Source organism: Symphalangus syndactylus, chromosome 17 (assembly GCF_028878055.3).
Source record: "Symphalangus syndactylus isolate Jambi chromosome 17, NHGRI_mSymSyn1-v2.1_pri, whole genome shotgun sequence".
Taxonomy (NCBI): domain Eukaryota; kingdom Metazoa; phylum Chordata; class Mammalia; order Primates; family Hylobatidae; genus Symphalangus; species Symphalangus syndactylus.
This window is the reverse complement of record NC_072439.2, coordinates 45438792-45464202: the sequence shown is the minus strand read 5'-3', so window position 1 is coordinate 45464202 and position 25411 is coordinate 45438792. Positions and strand designations below refer to the sequence as shown.

General features: G+C 36.3%; 1 protein-coding gene across 10 annotated transcripts in view; it reads right to left on the bottom strand.

Moving 5' to 3' along the window:
* TMEM117 (transmembrane protein 117) overlaps positions 1-25411 on the bottom strand; it is a 610505-nt gene that overhangs the window by 17839 nt on the left and 567255 nt on the right. For 8 of the 10 annotated variants that reach the window (XM_063620186.1, XM_055249767.2, XM_055249766.2 and 5 more), the window contains one exon: positions 1398-1527. The exons of 1 other annotated variant lie outside the window; for it this stretch is intronic. In XM_063620186.1, coding sequence (XP_063476256.1) covers positions 1398-1527 — 130 coding nt within the window. Of the gene's footprint in view, positions 1-1397; positions 1528-11086; positions 11178-25411 lie in introns of those variants that run through there. One more of the 10 variants, XM_055249774.2, reaches the window with a different exon arrangement.

Below are 25411 nucleotides of genomic sequence, written 5' to 3'. Positions count from 1 at the left end.
AAAAGCCCCCTTAAAGGGATATGATGATGCCGTGTGTGATAGCTGTTTTAGAAGTCCAAGAGGGTAGCATGCTGCAGAGATTAAGTAGGGACTCTGAAACCAGACTATGTGACCTGAACTCAAATTGATTGATTTACCCAGCGAATTTAATAGATGGGCCTCATTCATTCTGAATAGGAAGAGAAACCTGCTGCATCTTCCCTATTCATGAGCTCATTCTCCAATCTAGGAAGGTCGCCTCATGCTCAAAGCAAAAAACAGCCTCCTAGCTGGGAAGCAAAGGTTTTTTGCAGTACTCATGTTAATGTTTTCTGGGCTCAGACTATTTTTATTTGGCAGCACAGACGGTAGTGTAAGCACAGATTTCTTCAGCAGATTTTATTATAGCAGGTGTGGGATCCTAGGCCATTGTCCTTAAAACAGACACACATTCATTACCTGCATTTGAACAGCTTTGGAACTAATGCCATCCTTTATCTGTGATCATTCAGCTGTCTGCTTCTTGTCATAAAGAAAGAGAAATATAAAACGTAGCTCTGGGAAGCCCTTTTTAGATGAGAATGACTGATATGTCATGAAAGGATATTATAATAAATCATACTTTAGCCATTTCAAAAGCAGAAAATATCTAAAAATAAAATAATCTGAAGATCCACAAGAGAGTCACTTAAGACGAACCTGAGCTTTGCCACAGAAGTAGGTTTTTAGAAAATCAAATGAGAAGTGGCCTAACTCCCTAAAGGCATATGTTCTGATTGGGGTTCTAGGATACCATTGTTTTAATTTCAGCAACAAATGAAGAACAAGAGCATAAAGAATATCACATTGAAAATAGATACTGAGTTCTATGTGGTGAAAAATAAACCCATCCAATGAACAAGGTCAAGGTAGAGTGGTATATGGAGAATGGCAGAAATGGCTGTCTACACCAAAGATTTGTCTTCCCTTTTTGATAATCCTATACTAGAATGCTAGATCTGACACCAGAAGTGGCTGCTCAGCTAAGGACTGTATTTCCTTGCTGTCCCTGACTCTAAGTAGGCCTATGTACCAGTTATCATCAATGGAACACGAGGAAAGGTGACCTATTTCTTTTCCAAGCCCCAGAGGTTAAGGAACAGACAAGCCTTCTTAATCACTTTCCCCATTGTCTTTATTTCCATCTGCCTGCTGGATGCTAACAAACACTGAAATTGTCAAAGCCACCAGTAACTTAGGTCCCAGAATGATAGTACAGAGCCCCCTGTTGATCTGAAAACCACCTTGCGCTGTTAAGTGAATGAGAAATAACATTGTATTTATGCCTCTCAAATATTATGGCTTGCTTTTTACAGCAACTAGCATTACCCTAACTAATGTACGAAGATAATCAAATTTTGTTCAAAGATATAACACACCTGTTATGTGAATACGATATTCCTCCTTGAAGATTTTCTGGAAGAAAGGAATCTTGAACTGCATGTGAGGGGTGTGCAAACCAGGGAGATTTACATCAACATCTCCCATGAAATGTGGGAATTCCCAGTCCTGTCAGAGAAAATCAAATAAAAACATATTTGTGATCCGTTTCATTCCTAAGCAGCAAAACACCAAAAATTGACTTTTTATAAGCACTTATTTTAAAATCATTTAAATGCAGCCAGCTGTTGGATATATCAGTTTCATTCTGTGATGGTTATTTTATGTACATTAGGTAGCAGTATGCATTCAAAATCAAAATTAAGTCGTAACTTATATCTTCAGATTTTCTTTTTAATGTGGTAATAAGAAACCAATACAGAATTGATTTGCATCTATACATGTTTATCTCTTTCATTCTGGAGAACTGAACTTAAATGTTTTTAGGAAGGAAGTGATCCGTATTTAATAAATATGGGGTAAATTTGTTATATTTTGTTTCATGACTTTAAAAAAATATAAACCTTATAGCATGTTTTCTGTAAGAAGACAAAGTAAAGAGGATCTGATTCACTTAACCAAGTTCTTTGATTCATATCAAGTGACTTTTATTAATCATGTCTGCTGGCAACCGTCCGGAATGTAAAAATGACAGGCTCCTGTCCTGCTCTCTTGCAATTCAGCATCAGTTTGAGCCAAATAATGGAAGACCTGACATGGTAGCATGACAGACCAACAGTGAATTAATTCCCAAATTGTCATCAGTTATTCCCTGGTTGTCAAGGCAAAACTGGGTGGGCCAACCCTCCTTCTCTGAAGGAAGGGAAACAGATGCAAATGAGGCTATTTTTAGGTGTCTCACCTCCTCTTGGTTTTCAGATAGAGGCACCAAATTAAAGTTCAAAACTAGCATGTGAAGAAAGAATACACAAAAGTTGAAGAAATATTTGAGATAGATCCATAGATATTAGTATACACATTTTCACTTGTAACTCCTAAATAATCACCAAATAATCAGTCCTGTGTTTAGTTAATATTCTTTAAAGAATTTGAATATGAAAAAGTCAGAAACAAAATATTAATTTGAGATTTTAATCTATTACATCAATATAAAGAAATTAAGTCTATTTGAGACTTTTATATATGCAGCTGAGAGGGATGTGCTAGTAATATAGTGCCTAAACTTTTTAGAGGTTTCCATGTCCATTCCACTGTCCTCTCTGTTGGGAGTTCTGGTTAAGAGAGAATGGGCCTTGAAGAAGATAGTATGTGAGTGGCAGTAACCAGGAAAGCCTGCAATGTCTACCAGTTTCCGGATCTATGGATCATTTCAAGCTGCTAAAAAGAAATAAATATATAAGAAGTAAAACAGAACGATGCAACATTATCCCTTTCTATCAGTGTACATGTAAATCTCTTGTTGGTCTCACCTCCACTTGTCTTTCAGACATCAGCAGCAAATAGACACGTAATTTGGGAAGTTCATAAAACCCAATGCACCAGAGCTGAATTAATTTGGCATATTTTGATCTAAAATATTAGTAGAAGATGCATCGGTGATAACACATGTGAACTATTGTTGAGGTTAACATGCATTTGCCTTTTGTTTTCCACTAATGCCACCTTTGTTCTATGTTGCTTGGAAGACATTTGCAATAATAATAATAATAATAATAATAATAATAATTGACATTGAATTTAGTATTTTGCTAAAATATAACTCATGAAAAATTATGCTTGACAAAGAAAATGACTGACAACCAGAATATCTTTCACTTGCCCTGGATAAATGACACCAAGCACTACCAATAGAGCACTTCTCTTTTTATTTCTAGGTTTAAGGAAGAGAAGATTTCTTGGTAGTAATTGGGCAAGTGTATTCAGAACCATCTTCTTTTTAGCAAGACACTTTCGAATGCTCCCATTTAGCTTTTCCTTCAATGAAACTAAAGTTTTCTATTGGGTATGAAGTTGGTTTTAGTTTGAAAGCAATCTCTAGAGATGTCTTGTAGACTATGATCAAAATCTCATACACACACACACACACACACACACACACACACAAATAGTTCCTTGATTATTTCCCACCTGTACTTTCACAGAGAAAGATAAGTTATGGAAATGGAGGGTAAAGGAAAGAGGGGGAAGAACAAGTCTTAGTTTTTATCTGGAAGATTACTTTTTTTTTCTTTTTTTAAAGAAAGGGCTCAGAGAAGGTAGTGTGGATCTGGGGGTGTGAAGTGTGACAGAAGCAGCTGGTGCCATGTAAGAATTTTTTAAAAGAAGATAAATAAAATAGATGATGACTCATTCATAAAGTCTTTCATATCCATACTTTCTATTTTACTTTTCATAATCACGATTTTGTTTTTCCAAACCTCTTTTACTTAATCTCTTAAAGGCTTGCCTCTATTCTCTCTCTCTACTACTCTGATTTTTTACATTTCAATTCCTACTCTAGATACCTCTTCAGACTCATCATTCTTGAGTGAGTGTAAACTCTGTCCTAATTTGACTTGGAGCAGAAAAGTAATAATGATAATTGCTAACATTTTGCAGAACATGTAGTGCTCATTTAATAGAAAATGGACATCCTGGCCAGGCGTGTTGGCTCACCCCTGTAATCCCAGCACTTTGGGAGACAGAGGTGGGCAGATTACCTGAGATCAGGAGTTTGAGACCAGCCTGGCTAACATGGTGAAACCCCATCTCTACTGAAAATACAAAAATTAGCCAGGTGTGGTGGCACGTGTCTACAATCCCAGCTACTCTGGAGGCTGAGGCAGGAGAATTGCTTGAACCTGGGAGACGGAGGTTGCAGTGAGCTGAGATCGCACCACTGTGCTCCAGCCTGGGTGACAGAGTGAGACTCCATCTCGGAAAAAAAAAAAAAAAGAAATGGACATCCTAGGCTGGTGAAACCTCAGATATTTAAAGGAGGTAGAAAGCACAGAGAGTAGGGATGGTGTTCTGAATCTATCTAGGTTCCAGTCTCTTCATCTATAAATCGGTGTTAAATATGTCAGCCTCACAAGCTCCCTGGGAGGATGAGATAACATTAGCACATTGCTGGAGATAGAGGTGAAAGACAGGTGAATGTCCAACAAAAATGGTTGATTTCCTGGCATAATTTCAAGGTCAAGTTTATCCTGACAGGGAAGCAAAGGAAGTGGATAGGTATGTTTCCAGGAGGGTCACACACTGGCTGTTTCAAGGTCCAGGAGAAAAACGAAGAAAGCCGTGTTCTCCTTTCTGCCCTTATCCATTGCAGAGCGCTGGCCCCCTGGGGCCTTTGACCAGGACTTGGGCCGCAGCACAGTCCTCCCAGAGGGCGCCTGGAACAGGGCTGTTGAGAAGGGCACCTCCCTCAGAGACATGTAAGCATTGGCTTCATGAAGACAGAAGAACAGGAGCTTACTGGTTTCTTGTGCAATGTGGGTCACACTGTGTGTGAAAGACTTTAACAGTGTGAGGGAGACACTGCTGCTATGCAGGTGGGCGGGAGAGCCAGCAGCATGTGTAACCGATGGCAGAGGAAATCTGTGGACATTTGGGTTATAAATTATGGAACACCTGCAATGTTCTATTATCATCCTCGGCTGTATATTCATGTATATACTTACATACAAAACCATCCTACTTGCTATTATTAGCCCATTTTTTACTGAAGTATAATTGACAAATAAAAATTACATATATTTAAGGTCACAATGTGATGTCTTGATATATGCATACATTATAAAATGATAACCACAATCAAGCTAATTAACACATCCACTTGCAGATGTGAACATCTGCCTCAGGGAAGCTGTCACTTGTCCAAAGTGACATAGGTGCCATGCAGCAGAGCTGAGGTTTTATCTGGCTCCAAAGAATACATACTTTCTGCTAGGTCATGCTGCCTTTAACTATGGAAAGTGACATCACTTCCTGCTTTTAATTCAGAACTGGAATTATTTTTACCTGCTCTATGTGTTCTAATTGAGAATCACTGAAGGCGTCATCACCAAAAGCCAGTTCCATGAGAGGCTTTAAACTATTTTCTTTCTTTCTTTCTTTTTTGTCACAGGGATGTCATTTGATTCATACTACCCGGATGTAAACAAGAAGACCAACTTTAACATTTTCTTCAAGAAACAACTGCCCCAGGGATAGTTGGCTTCTAATCAGACTCTGATGAGTGGAGAGATTTGACTAATGGGTGATTCATAGCAAACACTGAGATTCTCTTGGCATCATAACTATGGATGTATAGCCAGTTTTATATACAGATTGTATAGAAGTGTTATGAGAGTCATGGCTTTCTTTCCTTCTACATAAATGTAAAATATATATTTTGAACACAAAATAAAAATATTGAATTAAGGGAATGACGAGGCAAGAGGTGTTCAGCTACAAAGCCCATGGTAGAGAGGCTAATCCTGGGATTGTATATTATGAAATATTCATTTATTTTGTTCTTTGAGAAGTGTTATAAGTGTTTAGTAATTCAAAGCTTTCTTATCATTCTCTGCTATTAAATCTTACAATAACTGCAGAGGTCTATCAGATTTGTGGTTCAGTGATGTGAGAATTACTTAGGCACAAGGTATTACGCTACTCCAGTTCTCATCAGTTGAAGGTAATGTACACAGTGTGAAGAGACTTCCAAGTTTGCATCTTGCTTCATATATGATGAACAGTTAATTTTTATTCATATGAGTGTATTCCCCATATAAAAATAAAAGGACAGTGTCATAATATATATATAATCTTATTTTTTACATATATGGATTGTTTACTTTTGCCTATAGCAATGAAAATCAGTTACTGATCCCTATTATTCATGAGTCACATGAGACACAAAATTTCAGTTCAATGTTAAATATGCAGGCAAGATCGTCTCAGGATACCTTGGATTCATAATTTCCCTATGTTTTCTCATTGAGACCCATGCCTCAGGGTCAAGGAAAATAATTTGGTACTATTCAGGGGAACTCAAGCTTGAAACCAACACTGTTTTGAATTCCCTGACTGGCGTTCAATTTCCCAAATCAAATGAAGAGACCTCATTTCTATTTAGAGAAGCGTTAGAGGATAAAAATGTAATGATACTGATTACTCTACCCTGCAAAACTACAGCCAGAGTATCAGAACAAAAGTTGTATTTTCTAGGCTAAAATTAGCCACCTGATTTATGAGGAAATTAAGAGATAGATTAGATTTTAGTGAAAAGCTATAAATTCTTAAATGTTACTATAAAATACCAACAGTTCTTCAATGTAATAATTTGTATATCTTCTCTTTATAGGCATTAGATTATTAAGCTTGAATGATATCAAAATTCAACGTTACAGATATATTTATTTCTTTCTATGTTAATCTCTATCCCCCATATTTCATAACTGAATTTACATCTATGAATATCATAACATCATTCTACCAAAATTTCCCCAGCTTGTAAAGTGTCCTTAGCTTTGCTATGCTTAGCAGTGTCCTAGCAACCGAATTTCAGATGACAGTGAGCAGTGGTGGCCTGAAGAATTGTACTCAGGCTTTGGGTGATTATTTTTGTTTCTTATTAAGAAACTTGAGTGCCTGATTTCTTTCAGCAACACTGTATTTCTTCTAATTTGGCAAAGTTGCCCTAGTATCACTTGGCTGAATAAATCCTTGGAAACGTTGACATATAGTAGATTTTGCTTATTTATTTGTTTATTAATGTAAGCTCCAGGGAGCTTAGAGGAATTTCTTTCTGTTTTGTTCTCTGCTGTATTTTCTATGGCTGAAATAATGCTCAGTATATAGGAAGAACTCAAATATTTGTTGAATTGATGAATGGAGCGCTCTGAAGGTTAAAGATCTATAACAATCCCCACCTGTAATCCCAGCACTTTGGGAGGCCAAGGCGGATGGATCACTTGAGTTCAGGAGTTCAAGACCACCCTGGCCAATATGACGGAACCCCATCTCTACTAAAATTACAAAAATTAGCCAGGCGTGGTGGCTCATGCCTGTAGTCCCAGCTACTTGGGAGGCTGATGTAGGAGAATCGCTTGAACCCAGGAGGCAGAGGTTGCAGTCAGCCGAGATTGCACTACTGCACTCCAGCCTGGGCAACATAGTGAGACTCTGTCTCAAAAAAAAAAAAAAAAAAAAGAATCTCTTCGTGGTTTCACGTAAATGGAAACACAGGATGGATATAAGTGAACAGAAACAACACAATAAATACTTGTTTTTGTAAATAAACATTATACATCAATCTTACATTAATTATTATTAATAATTGGTTGTCTTATTTTTTCCCTATAAACTAGGTGTACTGGAATTATACAGAGAGTGAAACAAAGATTGAGCCATTTATCATTGATTACAAAGGAAAGGAGTGGACAATTAGAGAGAGTGGAAGTCATTGTAAATACTGTGAGAAGAGGCAGTAAATGTTTGGAGAGTTGGTTAAAAATGTTTGTTGGGTTGATCCAATTCACCCTTTTAGTCATCATGTAAATACAAAGAAGTTCATGAGATATGTCTAACTAAGTGAGAGAACAAGGAAAGAGAATGTAAACCAACATGTGATTTAAAAGGTCAGGGGATCATTCCACACAGCGGATGACAGCAGGAGGAACATTAAGGCAAGGCTGAATGTTAAGAGATGCCCTGCTGTAAATCTGAAGGATGAACAATAGAGAATACATTGCAGGAGGTTGCTTCCTAGATGTCCTTTGACAACTCCCCTTTTCTCATATGTTGTATTCTCATTTTCTCTTAATATTCACTGTTGTTTTTCCCTTCAAGGGCAAATTAATTCTATAACTCTTTGGAGTTTTCTCTCAGGAGGAACTTACGCTATTTAAAGAATTTAAAATCTGTGGAGAAAAATCTAGACTTTCTGGTTCAAGTAGGCTTTTTTCAACAAGTAGTAAAGATGGCAGACCTCATTCATCATTAAAACAGATCCAAGTCAAACTGTAAACCCTTACTTGAAATGTTAAAAACTTCACTTTTTTATGTGTTTTTGTGTATTCTAAAATACCAATGAACTCTCAAAATTGTTGTTGCTCAAACAATTTAATTATCCTAAGGATCTATTTTAAGGATTGTTTAATGTCTTTTATTCATCAATAATTTTTCTTACTTGCAAAGGCCAATATGAAGTTTTCTGGAAAATTCTTAAGTCAACATATATAAATGAAATATAAGTAATAGTTTAGTGCCTATAGAAAAAGCAAATAAGTCAAGCCCAGAAGAGGCCTGAAAAGTAAGTATAGTCTGTTACTTTTCAGAGGCCTTGCCTTGAGGCTCTAGGCCAGATAGCAGCGGGTTTTTAAAACAAACTTCATTACACCTAGACACCTTGAAAACATCATTCCTTTAAGTGCCAATGTAGAAACGTGTCTGATGAAATGCACTGGGCCTCATTTAAAGACGTCCTGCCCTGGCAGACTGATGTGATGAAGGACAAAATATAAGTCAGTCTTATAAGTGTTTACAACTAATAGAAATGTATCATGTGGCATCTAGGAATAATGGAAAATCAGTACTCCCTCACTAGGCAAATATAGTTAACCAGTATACAGGAAAGAATGCTTAACATCTTAAAGATACCAATAAAAGGGGAAAGGGGGTACAAGTAACTGGCTCTGAAGAGTTGCTGATAACTAAAGTTAGTGCAAAGTCTAAAGAAACACACTCAATGATAAGTCATCTTGGATCATCTTCATCAGTTATCAAACAACTTGATCTAGTTAGCGGTTCTTAAGAAGAATGAAAGTTAACTATATAAATTGGCATATTTCTTACTCAAATGAGTGTTCCTCCAATAAGGAATGAATGAAATCTAGTGGAACAAAGTTATTAGACAACATATTTGTATTCTTGTTCAGGCTCTGGCTACAGTTCAATAGCACATAGCTCCTACTTATTTGGTGCTTTATTATATTTGCATATTTGGTACAAAATGTCACTGCTCCAGTATCTGTTCTGGCTCCACACATGCTGCCAGGAATGGTCACATTCAATTGTCTGAATGACTAATTTCTTCTATGGGCTATATAGGAAAATTAATTGCATACTGTCAAGAGTAGGTATTATTGTCCTTAGTAACATTTTTATTTAATATTGAGGTCATTTTTCTCCATGAAAAAATAATGATGATGGCGATCAGTGGGAAAATGTGATTCAATATAAAAATATTCACTTTACAAATAATGGAGAGAGTACAAGATTGATCTAAATATTAGATGGTGGGTAGAGGTGAATGACCTCCAGAGTTCTTCACAATGGTTTTAGTTCTATGATTATATATTTTTTCTGGAATGTCTTATGGAGCATATATTCTATCTGGGGAGACAGACCAATCAGAAAATAGCAAGATAATGTGATGTCAAATAGTGATAAATGCTCTAAAGCAAATAAAGTAGAGAAAGAGGATGGAGAATAGTGAGTTGGGTGTGGCTTCTATTTTAATTATTAAAAAGAAAACTTATCTGAGGATGACCTTTGCGTGGAGTACTGATTGATATGAAAGAGGAAGCCCTGAGAAGCTCTGGAGGAGGATCATATCATCTAGAGGAAAGAGCAAGTACAAAGGCCCTGAAGAGGAAATGAGACGATTGTATTGAAGACACAGCAAGGTAACAATGGTCATGGGAGCGTGAGTAATGTGGACAGTTATAAACTGACTGTAGGAGGGGTAAAAATCTATTAGGAGACTGTTGCAGTAGTTTAGGTGTGAAATGACAGCAATTTAAATAAGGGTGGCCAGGTGGTCAGATCAAGGTGTATTTTGAAGGCATCACCAACTGAATTTCTGAATGGCTGGGGCAACTGGTAAATGGTAATAGCATTTGCTGAGAAGGGAGACATTGGGGAACCAATACACTTGCAGAAAATAGCTAAGTGGGTAAGAAATCCAGAGAGCTCAGAATATGCTAATATGGAAGGGCTTATTAGACATCCAAGTGGAGGTATATTATGTAGGCAGTTGGGAATCTTCGGGGAGAGCACAAGGCTGGAGATATAGATGCGGACTCACCAGTCTATTGATCTAAGGCCACAGAATTGGATAAAATCATTTAGAAAGGGAGCATACAAAGCCAAGAGAAGAGGCCAGGGACTGACTGAGGCACTCCCTCATTTATAAGCTGGAAGAGAATCCTGTAAAGAAAACTGAAAAGAAATGGCATGCGTTAGAAGAAGAACAAGAGAAAGTGGTGTCCTAGAAGCCAGGTAAAAAAGTATTTCAAAAGGGAAGGTATGATCGACTTGTGTCAAATGCCCCTGAAGGTTTAAGTAATAAAAAGACTGAATATTAACCATCAGATTTGGCAATATGGGGGTTGTTGATATTGATAAGACCTTTGAGCTCCTGAGGAAGCTGACATGGGGGACAAGGGCCTGACTGGAGTTGGTACAAGAGAAAATGGGAGGTGAGAAGTAGAGGAAATAAATACAGAACTCTAATGAGGAGCTTTGCTTTAGTCAGAGTAGGGCGAAGAGGCAGTAACTGGAGAGAGACTATGATTAGATTCGTTTCAAATAATTTTGTTAGCATAAAATAAGTTGAATTTTGGTAGAACAGAGGACTCTGACATGTGAAATTCCCTTTTAATATTTTCAGTAGTTTTTGCAAGGGCAAATGTTAAAAGCCAGGGTGCACCAATATGGATACACTGGTTGTTTACAGCTGGTGTCCATTCTGATTGGGCAGTATTTATTCTCTTTGGTCAGTACCGCTGCTGTACCAGTAGTTAAATATTCTGACCATCACTCTTTGTGAAGTCAAGATGGCTGTTCTTCTAAAAAACAAAACAAAACTGGGTTAAGTTCACTGTGTCTTGAATGTAGCAGGCTTTTGGAAACAATAGGCTGGATCCTCACTGCTCTGTACCCAGTGTGGTTTCTTTCTGTTTTCATCTCTTTTAGTAAAGACTTCAGGTTCTGAAACAACCTCCATCTCTGACCCTATGGACCACCCAATGATAATATGTAACAGAAAGTAAAACCTTTAGAGCAATGGATTTGAACTGGCAGGCTTTCCATGCCTTTCTTCAATGAGTGTTAGGTCAAGAGTGTTCATCCTCTGAGCTCTAGAGAAAAATTATCCACCCTCAGGTAAGATAGGAAAGACTAGGAAAACAAGATACACTGGACCAGGTTAGAGGGAAGGAAAGAATAAAATACATTTTGTTGTTGGAGAATTATTCCCTCAGTGAATTGAAAAATTTTCTGAAACTATTGTTAGTCCAGAGGTCAATGGCCAAGAAAAGTCTAAAATACATTACTTTCCTTGTTGGACACCTATGGGAGAGAGATTCTATCATCCTCAGGGTCTTTTTGGAAAACAAGTCCACATGCTGGGGTAAAGAACCTTACATGCTTGTTAGCAGTTGCCTATCTTTATACTGACACAATCCATTCAAAGCCTGAGGTGGCTACAGCAAATCTGTTTTATAGATTCCACATAGCATGAATAGAGTGAATGTGATGTCTACATTTCTCACAGAAGTTCCCAATGATATACTCAAGTTCCCCATAGGACGGCATCACACTATTATTGAACTAATTCAACAGTTATTCAATGCTCACTAGATGCAAAGCATCTATTCTCAAAGAATATAAAATAACATTGATAAATAAAGAATCAAATTAAACTCTTCCTTTTACAGTTACAGACAATGACAGTCAATGAGGTTACAAGGAATCCTCCCATATCATCCAACAGATTACTGGTAGAGACCAGATGAAATTCAATCAGTAGCCCCCAAACTATATTCCAATACATTTCCCTTCACATTACTGAGGACTCTTCGCAGCATGCCAACATGGCACATGTATCCATATGTAACAAACCTGCATGTTGTACACATGTACCCTAGAACTTAAAGTATAATAATAATAATAATAAAAGACAATCCTATATAGGAGATTGACTGTATTTTCGTATTCAATTCAGACTAAGCAAACAAACATTTGTCATGAATTTGCTCTGTGCCAGGCATTTGATATATTTAATCTATTGTAAACCACATGCAAATATATATGGTAGGTAGGATTTTTCTTAATTTACATGGGAGTAAACTGAGGCTCAGAGAGCAGTTAAATAGCTTGTCCAATGCTGCACAATTGATACCAAAAGGATTTGTACCCAGGACAGTCTGATTGAAAAGACTTCTTTTGTTTACCACAGTAAGATTTTTCATGACATTTTCCCCCATCAGGCCTAATATTGCAATTATCTACCCACTTTAAGCCCAATTATCATGCCGATATGTCCTTCTGTTTGATGCTAAATTATATCTGTTATGAAAGGTTGACTTTCAGTGGTATGTTGCAGCTGATCTTGAAATAATATTTTCTCAGAATTTTTTGCTACCTGGAGCACCTGGGAAGGGAATCCTGTCTAACACCCATTGCAAAGTGAAGGAATGGAAGTGGTCCTATGTTTATCCTGCAAGTCATTGACAAGGCCTACAAAATATGCAGGCTGAGATATGCATTTAACTCTAGATGGTTTATGGCCATCTTAGAATTTTTGCTGCCAATGCATAGATTTGGCTCTAAACTTATCATATTTCTAGTAATGAATACTATCTCCCTAACTACTTTGCACTTCGCTTTTCTCACCTGAGGATATTTTTCATCATGTTTAGGGACTCTGATGTCAAATTCCTATATCACTGCATGGAAACACAGAATGGCTTTTGAGATGATTTAGAGCCCACTAGTGATGGCTATCAAACTTCACAGCTTGCTAAAAAGACACAGCTTTTATGTTTCTTCGGAACTTATGTGACGGTTAAGATTTGTGCTCCCAACATACTGCGGCTGTGCATATCATTAAACGGTAAAACTTTTATATTACATATATGACTTAAGGCAGTGCAAAAACACAAGAAGATCTATATGGGTTAACAATAACATTTTTTGGCATAGAAACCTAACAAACTATTTTATCTTAAGTCTCCCTTATTTGTATATCAATGGAGTGTTTAAGTTGCTGTGTTACAAGAAGCCCTTCACTTAAACGATTAATTCTTTTTGCTCATAATTATGATCAGAAGATGACACATTGCCTATAAATATAAAAATCATTACTCATTTTATTAAATATCCTTCTTTATATTTGATTTTAAATAGAATTGTCAATGTAACCAACATCAAAAACTAATCTGTAATGTTATTATGAGGTTGAAGCTTCATATAATATCTCTGCAATATATCATATTTCTAATGAAATGTGTCATATTTAAAAGTATTACAAATGATATCCTTAGGCATATATGGAAACAAAGTAACAGTGGAGTTCTCAAGGTGGTAAAAATTATCAGAAAATAATTTCATGTTACCTCAGTATAATATCTCATAAAATTTTTACTCATAAAAATTGGTAAACCCATGGTTCTGAAAATGGACTTTTAATGCACAGAGAGACTATATGGAAGCCATCGTAAAAACTAAACATAAAACATAAAGTTTTGCCTTCAAGCAGTGGATTGTACTTGGTGAGCCATAGGTAAATATGAAATTATTACATTTGCCAGTTGCCAAAGGCTTTGCTTTATGGATATCTGCAATGTTATACGCATAAATCAATTAATATGTTTTTCCCCATATAAACCCAAATACACTTGACTTATTGCCTCTTGCTGGAGAAGAAGCTGGCAAATCAGCATCATTATGAAATTATTTAGGTGACAGACTATTCAGAAATCAGTTCTCTGAAGAAGGTTCTAAATTATTTTACAAATATATGATTTGTTGACTGCTCTCTGCCCCTAATTCCCAACTCAGAGATTCCTGGACTTTTAATACTATATATATCTTCAAATGAAAAATTCACTCGAACAACTACACACTCAAAACAAGTACCTCAACTAATCATGTATCATCTGCCTTTCAATTAGCCTTAGCCTGAAATGGAGAGCTCTTCAAATCTCTTCTTCTTTTAGAACAAAACATAGGAAGAACATTTGGGTATTTTAATGTAAATACCTGCAAGGTATGCTAATTAACTCAGGATCAGTGAAAGATTTTTTTCAATTTTACTTCCTAAGCCTCAATTATATACAATGAGAAAGAATAATAATTATCCTAATTAATGATTTTTCTTTTTCAAGTCAGTAGTTTATGATTAATCATGCCCTTACTGACAATTATATATTATGATCAATAGGTTGCTCATGCAATAATCTAAAATAAAGCAATGTCCTTTAAAGTTACTTAAATGAAAGGAAATACATCTTCCTTTACTAATATGATTAAAATATTTTGCTTGCCACCCTTCTAGCTGGTTACTGTAATTGATGCACTGTTCTAACAATGACCACTATTCAATGATCTCCCACATGAAGTAGATTCTGTACCAGGTGCAGCCTTTTACGTATATTTCTTTGTTCTATTTTAAAAATGATACTACAGGGCAGGTTTTATTTTTCTAATTTTGCAATTGGAGACACTGTGGCTCACAGAAGGCACCTGCCTTACCCACTGTAATACAGCTATAAATAGAAGACTAAAAGCCAAACCTAGGTCTGTCCAGTCCCATGAGTGTTTTTGCATGATGGCAAGTAATTCAGCTTGTCCTGGCACTAAATGACCTTACATTACTGTCTTGGTCTAACCGTTGTTTCGTTTGTGTCTTTCATTAAACCACAGCTGGGCATGGTGGCGCACACTTGTAGTCCCAGCTACTTGGGAGGCTGAGGATGGTGAATCACTTGAACCTGGGAGGCTGAGGATGGTGAATCACTTGAACCTGGGAGGCAGAGGTTGCAGTGAGCCGAGATCGCACTGCTGCACTCCAGCCTGGGCGACAGAGGGAGACTCCATCTCAAAACAAACAAACAAACAAAAAAAAAAAAAAAAGAAAAGAAAAAAAGAAAAAGAAGCTGCCAAATTGTGTAGAGATGTTTGCCCACAGTTGTGTAGAGATAAAGTCTTCAGATTGCTCTTCTGGTTTAGTCCTTGTCACTTCTCTTTACTCTAACTATCTTTGATTTCCAACCATTATTTTTCACTGAAAATAGATCTTGCCTTTACCATCACAATTCTAAGCTAACAGTTGTTTTGCTATCCTAGTTAACAACTAATCTCTTTTCTTTGCTTTTTTTTTTTAAAAATTATTTTGTCTTTTATTTGTGCCATCACCTTTTATTTGCTAAATATTTGCACATTCAAGAACTGTTTGTGTCAGTCCCCCTACTAAGCCTTGATACAGCAATGAATCAGGTAGAAATGGCTCTAGGCTCTGTCCTCATGGGGTTTATAGTTTGAATATGGCATAACTACATACACAGAATAATTTCAGAAAATACTAGTGCTAGAGAGAAAATAAACCAGGATAAGGATTGGGAGAAGCTATGTTAGATAGGGTAAGAAAAGACCTCTATGAGGTAAGAGCCTTTGCAGGGAAAGGGTACCAGGTGCTGTGATATGTGCTATGGTTGCAACCAGGACCAAAACAGATGGACAGAGGTTTACCATCAGGTCTGGTGGGAGTGACAGGTAAAAGAACGAGTAAAAAGCCAAATAAGTGGTAATATGTTTTGCAAAGGAAATAAACTAAAGATTGAGAAAAGAAATAATACAGAGGGTACTCCGCGAGGCATCTTGGAAGAAAGGACACCTGAGCTGGGAGATGAGGATGAGAATGATCTAGCCTTTGAATTGAGCAAAGCAAGTGCTCAATTACCTGCTTCATGCCAGTGCTCTGCTAGATCTTAGAAATACAATGATGAATGAAAACCCATGTACAGTCTGACTTTTTGTAGCAGAGCCTAGAAAGGGAGTTGAACACTAATCAAACAATGATGGAAATAGACCTTAGTACTTCTCAGTTAACCTGTATGGCCATGCCTATCTATCACTCACCTATCACAATGGCACAATTTTTTTTTTTGTATATGTAACTCTTCTTGACTATTTTCCTAGTGCCAGCACCAAAGAATCTTCTATTACAGCTTCACAACAGACTACTGTGTGGTGTTCATTAACTTCACATTTATGTATTAATTATACACTCCTTGAAGGTACACTTCTTTATGTCTCTGTCAGTCCTTAGTACAATAGTAGATGCGTGGTAGGAAGTAAAAACCATTTGGTTCGCTGATTACTCACCAATATTTAATAAGTGTTTACTATGTGCCAGAAACTGTGCAAGGCCTTGGAATACCAAAGACATCAATCAAAATTCTTGCCTCCAAGAAAGCTCATCCTCTAGTAGAAGAGGCAAACAAGTTAAACAATACTTATAGGATAATACGGAAGCATTGTATTAATAATAGAGTCTTGAAAGAAGTTCCCTATGGACCCATTGGGGAATAAATTCCTCATTCAAGCTCTGAGAGAATGAGTAAATTAAACAATCATTGTCTGTCTTCCATTTTCTTGGTGACCACAGGTTGTTGAGAGTATGTAGCTCATCACTGTATTACAGGAGTAGGATGTAGCTGTATAAATTGCTCATCTTTGCTATAATTTGAAAACAAATTATAGCATGGAGTTTTTAGTTTTAAACAGAGACCAAATGAACTTTTCTCAGTGGGTAGCTTTAATTTACCTAACTTTAGATTAACTGTCTTTTAGAGTCTGTGAAAAAATGTCTTTCTTATAATACTTTAAGTCCATTTTTCCTAAGACAGACCCTGCTTGTTAGACTGTGTGGTGAAACAGAAAATGCAATCTCTAGCACTGCTTCAATGCTCAGTTCACATCTTTGAACACTATTGCTAAAGCCATAAAAATGACAATGGTTTGCAAAATTTCTGTCAGCTAGTAGAAATGTTTTGGTGTCCCATGTTAACTTCAGTCAATTTGCAACATTACTTAAAATCATAAAATAGATAAAAAGGGGTATGTGACTTCAGATCAGCAAGAACATTATTGAGAACAGTGATTAAAACAAGATTCTCAAGTCCACGGTTAAGGCTGTATGCCTTATTCATATCTAAGCTAGTTTTGACTTCATATTCTTGACATCATTTAGATTGATTGCCATTTGGAAAAACACTGGCCTGACAGTTTCCTTGGTCAGTATTTACCTTACACATCAATATGTTTTTAATGTGTTTTAAATGTTTTTAAAAGCCAGTATTTTTAATCTTCGAATTTTTTTTTTTTTTTTTGAGACAGTCTCGCTCTGTCACCCAGGCTGGAGTGCAGTGATGTGATCTCGACTCACTGCAACCTTCACCCCTGGAGTTCAGGCAATTCTCCTGCCTCAGCCTCCCGAGTAGCTGGGACTACAGGTGTGCACCACCACACCCGGCTACTTTTTGTATTTTTAGCAGAGATGGGGCTTCACTATGTTGGCTGGTCTAAAATGCCTGACTTCAGGTGATCCTTCCACCTCGGCCTCCCAAAGTTCTGGGATTACAGGCATGAACCACTGTGCCCAGCCTAATCTTTGACTCTTGAGGTAATCACTTTGGTACATGATACCAAAAACAGTAATACACACATATCATTTTCTCCAATGCTTCCATAATTAATAAGAAAAATTTACAATTATATTTACTTTCTTAAAATGGGGCTTTAGGTATTGGTATACACACATACACACTTTCCTAATTATTTTCATACAACATTTGACCATGTAAATTAAAATTAAGAATACAAAGAAATTACATGTTCCAGCCAAGTAAATCTACTTTTAAAAATCAGGTACAAATTTATGTTTTCTTTGAGATACAACTTTTTATTTTTAATCTGGTTTCATACTACCAAAGAAATTGAATTGAATGACGATGTGATAAAAATAAAATCAAATTACTTGTTTGTGCACAGATAAAAATAATTGCTCACATTTTTACTTTTAAAAGTTTGGAAACTTGTACACACAGTTTGTAACTTGTAAATATAGTTGGTTTTTAGATAATTTTCTTATTCCTTTTTTTCACTTACATGTTAATTTGAGAGTATGTTTATGCAGTCATGTTTAAATGTACTTACATATCCATATTAATCTGGTAATTCTACTCCTGGAAATTTTCTCTGCTAAGGAAATAATTAAAAAAATAAAAAATCCATATGCATAAAGATAGATTTTCAATCTATTGTTATTTATTATGGTGAAAATGTGGAAACTGCCTTTTGATAGAAAAGAGTAAAACAAATTATGGTTTATAATTCCATGGAAAATTATACAGCTACTCAGAATTATAAGTATGCAAACTTTATGATATATAGTTAAGTGAAAAATACATATTACAAAATTGAATATATGGTATAATTTTCTGTGGAAAATCACAGATGCACAGTAAAAGCAAAACAAAAAGACATAAGGTAATATATCAAATTAGTTTTATTATTGTAGTAAAATTATAGATAGTTTTAAAATAATCTTGCTTTTCAAATTTTGAAAGTATTTGTATATTATTTTAATTTTGTGCACACACTTATATATATACACACTCTAGACACTTTCTCATTTTCTCACAGCTATTCTTTTACTTTTTTTTGCCTTAAATCTCCCTCTAATTCTAACATAGTCAATATCTTCCTTTAAACTCTAACCTTATATCCTCTTATAAATCTTGCTTTCATTCCATCTTGCTTTTATTTACTTTTGGTTGGAGAAATTCCTTTTCAGCTCTGGGTTCAAAGGGGATATAATATCACCTGCCTTCTTTCAATGTCCCCAGAGTGCTGTAAGATTTAATGGGATAATGTCCACACAGCACTTTACGCTCCTTAGAGAAAGTTGCTATATAAAAACAATGCATCATAATTATATATGTTATTACAAAACCCACAGAGATATTAGAGCTACAATTTAGCACAAGTAGATGGATTGGACTAACTCCAAGTTAGTTGCAGGCTGGGCCATGTCCCTTTACACCAAACTCCCAGGAGCGGGAGGAGGTTGCTGCTTCTCCCTCCTGGCACTTGCAGTACCAAAAATGCAAAGCCTCAGCTCTTCTCAATGTTACAAACAGAACATTTCAGTTTTCATGTACCATCTTTAAAAAAATCATAGTATGTCATTTATGTTTACTTGATACCCTCATTTTCATTCTCTCCCCCTTCCCCTGGCTTAGTTCCAACTGAATACATTTCCAATCTATTTATGGAAGATACACTTACAGAGCCAGGGTTAAAGGCAGATATCACTGACTACTGGAAATTATCAGGTGACACGAGGGATTGTGTATTAATGAAGAATAACACAATCTCTGAGCAGAATTAGAGGTCATTTAGCATAACCAACAACTACCTGAGGCACGTCACCTATTTGTTCACAAGTGGCCAACCATCCTCTGAGAATTTCTAATTAAGGAACACTTGCTACTTCTTTATTTCATTTATTTTATTTTATTTTATTTTGCTTTTAATTTATTTTAAAATTAATTTCAACTTTTATATTCATGGGTTATATGTGCAGGTTCGTTACCTGGATATGGCGTGTGATGCTAGGTTTGCGGTATGATTGATCCTGTCACCATACTACTGAGCATAGTGCCCAATAGTTAGTTTTTCAACCTCTGACTGCCTCCCTCCCTCCCTGCCTCTAGTAATCCACAGCGTCTTTTGTTGCTTTATGTCAATGTTTATCCACTGTTTAGCTCCCACTTATAAGTGACAACATGTGGTATTTGGTTTCCTGTTCCTGTGTTAATTCATTTAGGATAATGGCCTCCAGTGGCATCCATTTGCTGAAAAGGACATGATTTTCTTCTTTGTTATGGCTGCATAGTATTCCAATGGTGTAAATGTACCACATTTTCTTTATCCAATCCACCACTGATGGGCACCTAGGTTGATTGCATGTCTTTGATATTGTGAATAGTGCTGTGATGAACATATGAGTGCATATGTCTTTCTGGAAGAACAATTTATTTTATTTTGAATATACACACCCAGTAACAGAATTTCTGGGTCAAATGGTAGTTCTATTTTTAGTTCCTTGAGAAATCTCCAAACTACTTTCTACAGGGGCTGGATTCATTTGCATTCCTACCAACAGTGTATAAGCATTCTCTTTCCTCTGCAGTCTTGCCAGTATCTGTTATTTTTTCACTTTTTAATAATAGCCATTCTGACTGGTGTGATGGTATCTCACTGTGGTTTTGATTTGCATGTCTCTGATTATTAGTAACATGGAAACACTACCGTTTTTAAAAGCTCTGACACTTAGAATGTTCTACTCTACATATAGCCACACTCTATCCACTTGTAGTTCTGCTTTCTGAAGCTGATCTAAGTGTCCCTCCTCTGACTTAGTCACTTCGCTGTGCTCTTTATTCATTCACTCTGTCAATACTTATTCTATAGCCATGGTGTAGTCCCATGTAAGGCTCTGGGGACACAAAGAGAATTGCTGACACCTTTCTGTTCTAGAGGATCACACAGTCTAGTGGGGACAGAGACATCAAGATAGAGAAATGACCATAATTGTGGCAGGTGTCATGCTGTGGTTAGGAAGGAAAGTGCCAAGGAACAGAAAAGAGGGAGAAACTAATTCTGCCCCTGAGAGCATTCAAGAAAGCTCAAAATCCAAGAGAAGGTGATTTTGTTCTCTGTTGAAAAGATGACTAAGATTTTGCCAACTGAAGACATTTTATGAAAGAATTCTGCATACAAACAAATGTGAATGGGCCAGTTTTATGCAAATGACAGTAAGAAGTCCAATATGGCTGAATCTGGGTGATAGGGATGAAGCTGAAGGAGCCAGTGTGTGAAGGGTTTTATTTTCAGTGCTTACAGATTAGGCTTTACGCCCCATGCAATGAAGCTAACAGGGATTATGAAGAGCAAATGACACGATCAGATTTGTCCTTAGCAAGAGGACTATAATAACAAAGGTAGAGTATTGACTATAGTGGGGAGAGTCTTGTGTTAAGAAGCTATTGCAAAAGTCCAGACAAGACATGGTGCAGACCTGTACTCCAGCGGTAGAAAGATAGGAGTGAGATTTGAGAAGTTACTAATGGCACCGATGTTCACATATTGGATATGGGTACCAAAGGAGTGGGAGAAGCAAAAGGTAAATCTATTTTCCTTACTTGAGAGACTAAAGGGATGGTGACATCATTAACAACAACATCAACGACAAAACACAGAGGGCAGAAGATTTGGAGAATAATTATAAGGCAATAACATCTTCAGGTGGGAATATACAGAAGACAGCTGGAAACGTGGATCTGCAGCTTGTCAAAGTTGGAAATAAACTGAAAGAAAAACCCCAGACAAAATAAGCAGAACAAAATAGTTCAAAGGAACTCAGTTGAATACCTAGTGAGGCATTACTCTGACCTCACTTATTCTGTTAATTTCATTATTTTTGCCAAAGATGCTGTTGACACTATGAACTCATTCAGAAGACGGTAATATAAACAAAATGGATGAAAAGAGCTTAACAGTTTGCTCCTTTATAATTCTGCATTTGGTTTAGTTTTGTAGTTTGCAACAAATGCAGTTCATTTATCTGTTTTACATGTCATATTGTAATTTGTCATCCTTATCATTATCAGACTTTTCTGTCTTCCCCAAGACATCGTCCTGAGGAAAAGTACTTTAAGGCATTTCAAGACCTTGTATTCTTAAAATAAGGTCCTTCACACACACACAAGTTCTAAGAAGTGACCAATGGGTCTCACAATTGCACATAAACCCACTTCTCTCTTTTGCCATGTGGCATCTGCCTTTTTTTCTTTTTTTTCCAGACTCTAAACAGATACCTACTGCAGAAGACAATGTCCATGAACCTGCTTGGAAGATGCTGGAAAGCCACTGAGTTAGCCATCAACCTTTATGAAACTGTCTCCCTCCAGTGCTAGCATGGCTAGTTTTGCCTCCAGCTAACCACTGCCAAAGATGTCTCCTGTCCTGCTTCTTCATTGGGTCAGGTAGTAGGCTGTTCCAGCCTCTTGCTGCAGTCACTATTTTAGTTCTTTGTACTCCTGCTTATTCGGGTGCTATATATAGAATACAAAGCAGAAATCTTCAGTGTTTCCAAAATTGTTCAAAAATGTGGTAAAGGATGCTTTAGGATTTGATCATCAACACACTCAAGCCTACATTTTGGAGGGTGGCAGAATGAACCATGCAACTTCCATGGTTTGGTTCCTTCTACTCTCAAAACATTGAATTTATATCAAGCTTCTCTATGTTAACTCTCTATTGCCATAGGATGGACTACTTCCTAAAAGACTCTTCAGTCCATCATGCAAATGGGCTCCTGGCAGACCCATCCTCTAAGACTCTCCAGATGCATCTAATCATACCTGACTCAAGGTAAATACTGATTGGGTGATCATGTGTTATGCTGTGTGTCTCAAGTAGAATAACCAGGATAAAGTTGATGCAACCTCCAAACAGGCAATGGAAAGGAAGTGTCAAATCAAAAAGAACTAATGCTATCTCTCAGACATTTATTTTGAGAAACTCAAAACACTATCCCATTATTATATTCAAACAGAAATTTGATCAGTCTAAAGCAGTATCAGCCAGAAGACAGATGCATTTCTAAACTAATATATAGAACTTAAAAGGCCAACTTGTACAAGGAAAATCCATTTTTCAAATGATTGTGCATCATTTAATTTTTACAACCTCATGCATGAAAGTTTAGCTACCTTAGCCTTTGGAAATAATAATAAAAACAGAATACCATATATCCATTTACTTTGGGTCTGCTAACTTTATTAGTTTTAATATTAATAAAAAGTAATTTATTATGAGTATGCTGGTCAGATTAATTCTAACTGCAAGCTTTCCCCAGTGATTATGGTTCTGCATAGAATTTTCAAAAGAATTTAGAAGATATAAAATTTCTTCCTGTGACTAATTTTCTTTATAGTTTAACACTACTAAAAATTGTTTTCCGAATTAAAAGCACTTTCTTTTCAGTGAATTTTTTTTTAATTTTTAAAATTATTTTTTTAAATGTTTGTGGGTACATAGTAGGTGTATATATTTATGGGGTACATGAGATGTTTTGATACAGGCATGCAATGCCTAATAATCACATAATGAAAAATGGGGTGTCCATCTCCTCAAGTATTTATCTTTTTACAATTTTTAGTTAACATGCATATATGTCTGTCTTAAAGAAGAAACAAAAGAGAAAAAGGCAAAAAAAGTGAACAAAAATAAACGAAGATAAATTTAGTCACCAGCCTCATATCTGACCCTAATGCATAAAGGCTGTACTGAGGGCGATTGCTGGGAAATGCAATTTCAGCTTTTTTTTAAGGTATGTCATGGTGATATATCTACTAATGCCAATGCTGTGTAGAGAATGGGAACCTCATCCTGGACGCATTTCAGTCTTCAAAAATCACTCAAGAAGAGTTGTCAAAAATATTCTGAACTATATTCTAATTGCTGTAACTCACTTGGATTTTGACAAACACAACAGGTTTGGGTTTTTAAATCATTTTTTAATCAAACATCCGCAAGCAAAATGTAATGAAATTTTCTCTGTGCATCTCAAATCAGATTTCTATACGAATCAGAATATATGTAGGCCTTGAATGAATAAAAGAGTATGTGCCAAGAACGTACACTGGGGAAAAGATAGTCTATTCAATAAATGGTGCTGGGACAACTGGATGTCCATATGCAGAAGAATGAAACTAGACCCCTATCTCTCACTACATACAAAAATCAAATCAGAATGAATTAAAGGCTTAAATCTAAGACCTCAAACTATGAAACTAATACAAGAAAACACTGGGGAAAATCACCAAGACATTGATCTGGGAAAAATTTTCTTGAGCAATACCCTGCAAACACAGGAAACCAAAGCAAAAATAGAAAGACGGGATCACATCAAGTTAAAAAGCTTCTGCACAGCAAAGGGGAACAATCAACAAAGTGAAGAGACAACTCACAGAATGTGAGAAAATATTTGCAAAACGCCTGTCTGACAAGGGATTAATAACCAAAATATATAAAGAGCTCAAATAACTCTATAGGAAAAAATTTAATAATCCAATAAAAAATAGACAAAAGATTTGTATAGACATTTCTCAAAAGAAGACATACGAGTGACAAACCGGCATATGAAAAGGTGCTCGACATCACTGATCATCAGAGAAATGCAAATCAAAATTACAATGAGATATTATCTCACTCCAGTTAAAAATGGTTTTTATTCAAAAGACAGGTGATAGCAAATGCTGGAGAAGATTTGGAGACTAGGGGAACCCTTGTACACTGTTGGTGGGAATGTAAAGTAGTACAACCACTATGGAGGTTTGGAGGTTCCTCAAAATCTAAGAATAGAGCTACCATATGATCCAGGAATCCCACTGCTGGTTATATACCCAATAGAAAGTATATCAAAGAGATATCTGCACTCTCATGTTTGTTGCAGCACTGTTTACAGTAGCCAAGATTTGGAAGCAACTTATGTGTCCATTAGCAGATGAATGGATGAAGAAAATGTGGCACATACACACAATAGAGTACTATTCAGCCATAAAACAACGAGATCCTGTCATCTGCAACAACATGGATGGAACTGGGGGTCCTTATGTTAAGTGAAATAAGCAAGGCACAGTAAGACAAACATTACATGTTCTCAGCTATTTGTGGGATCTAAAAATCAAAACAGTTGAACTCATGGAGATAGAGAGTACAAGAATGGTTACCAGAGAATGGGAAGGATAATGGGTACAACAAAAAATAGTTAGAAAGAATGAGTAAGAACTAGTTTGACAGCAAACCAGGGTAATTATAGTCAATAATAATTTAATTGTACATTTTGAAATAACTAAAAAATATAATTGGATTGTGTTTAAAACAAAGGATAAATGCTTGGGGCACAGATAATCCAATTTCCATGATACGATTATTATGCATTGCATGCCTGTATCAAAAAATCTCATGTACCCCATAATACATATACTTTGCATATGGCAATTCGGCTGATTTTTGTCTTTATCCTCTGATAGATTGTGATAAAGATATATACCTAGTACGTACTCCCCAAAATTAAAAATTTAAGACAAGTTTTTCCTAATGAAGACAGGCTGTTCCCAGAAATTAATTACTTCTGAAAGAGAAAATAATTGGAAGATATTTA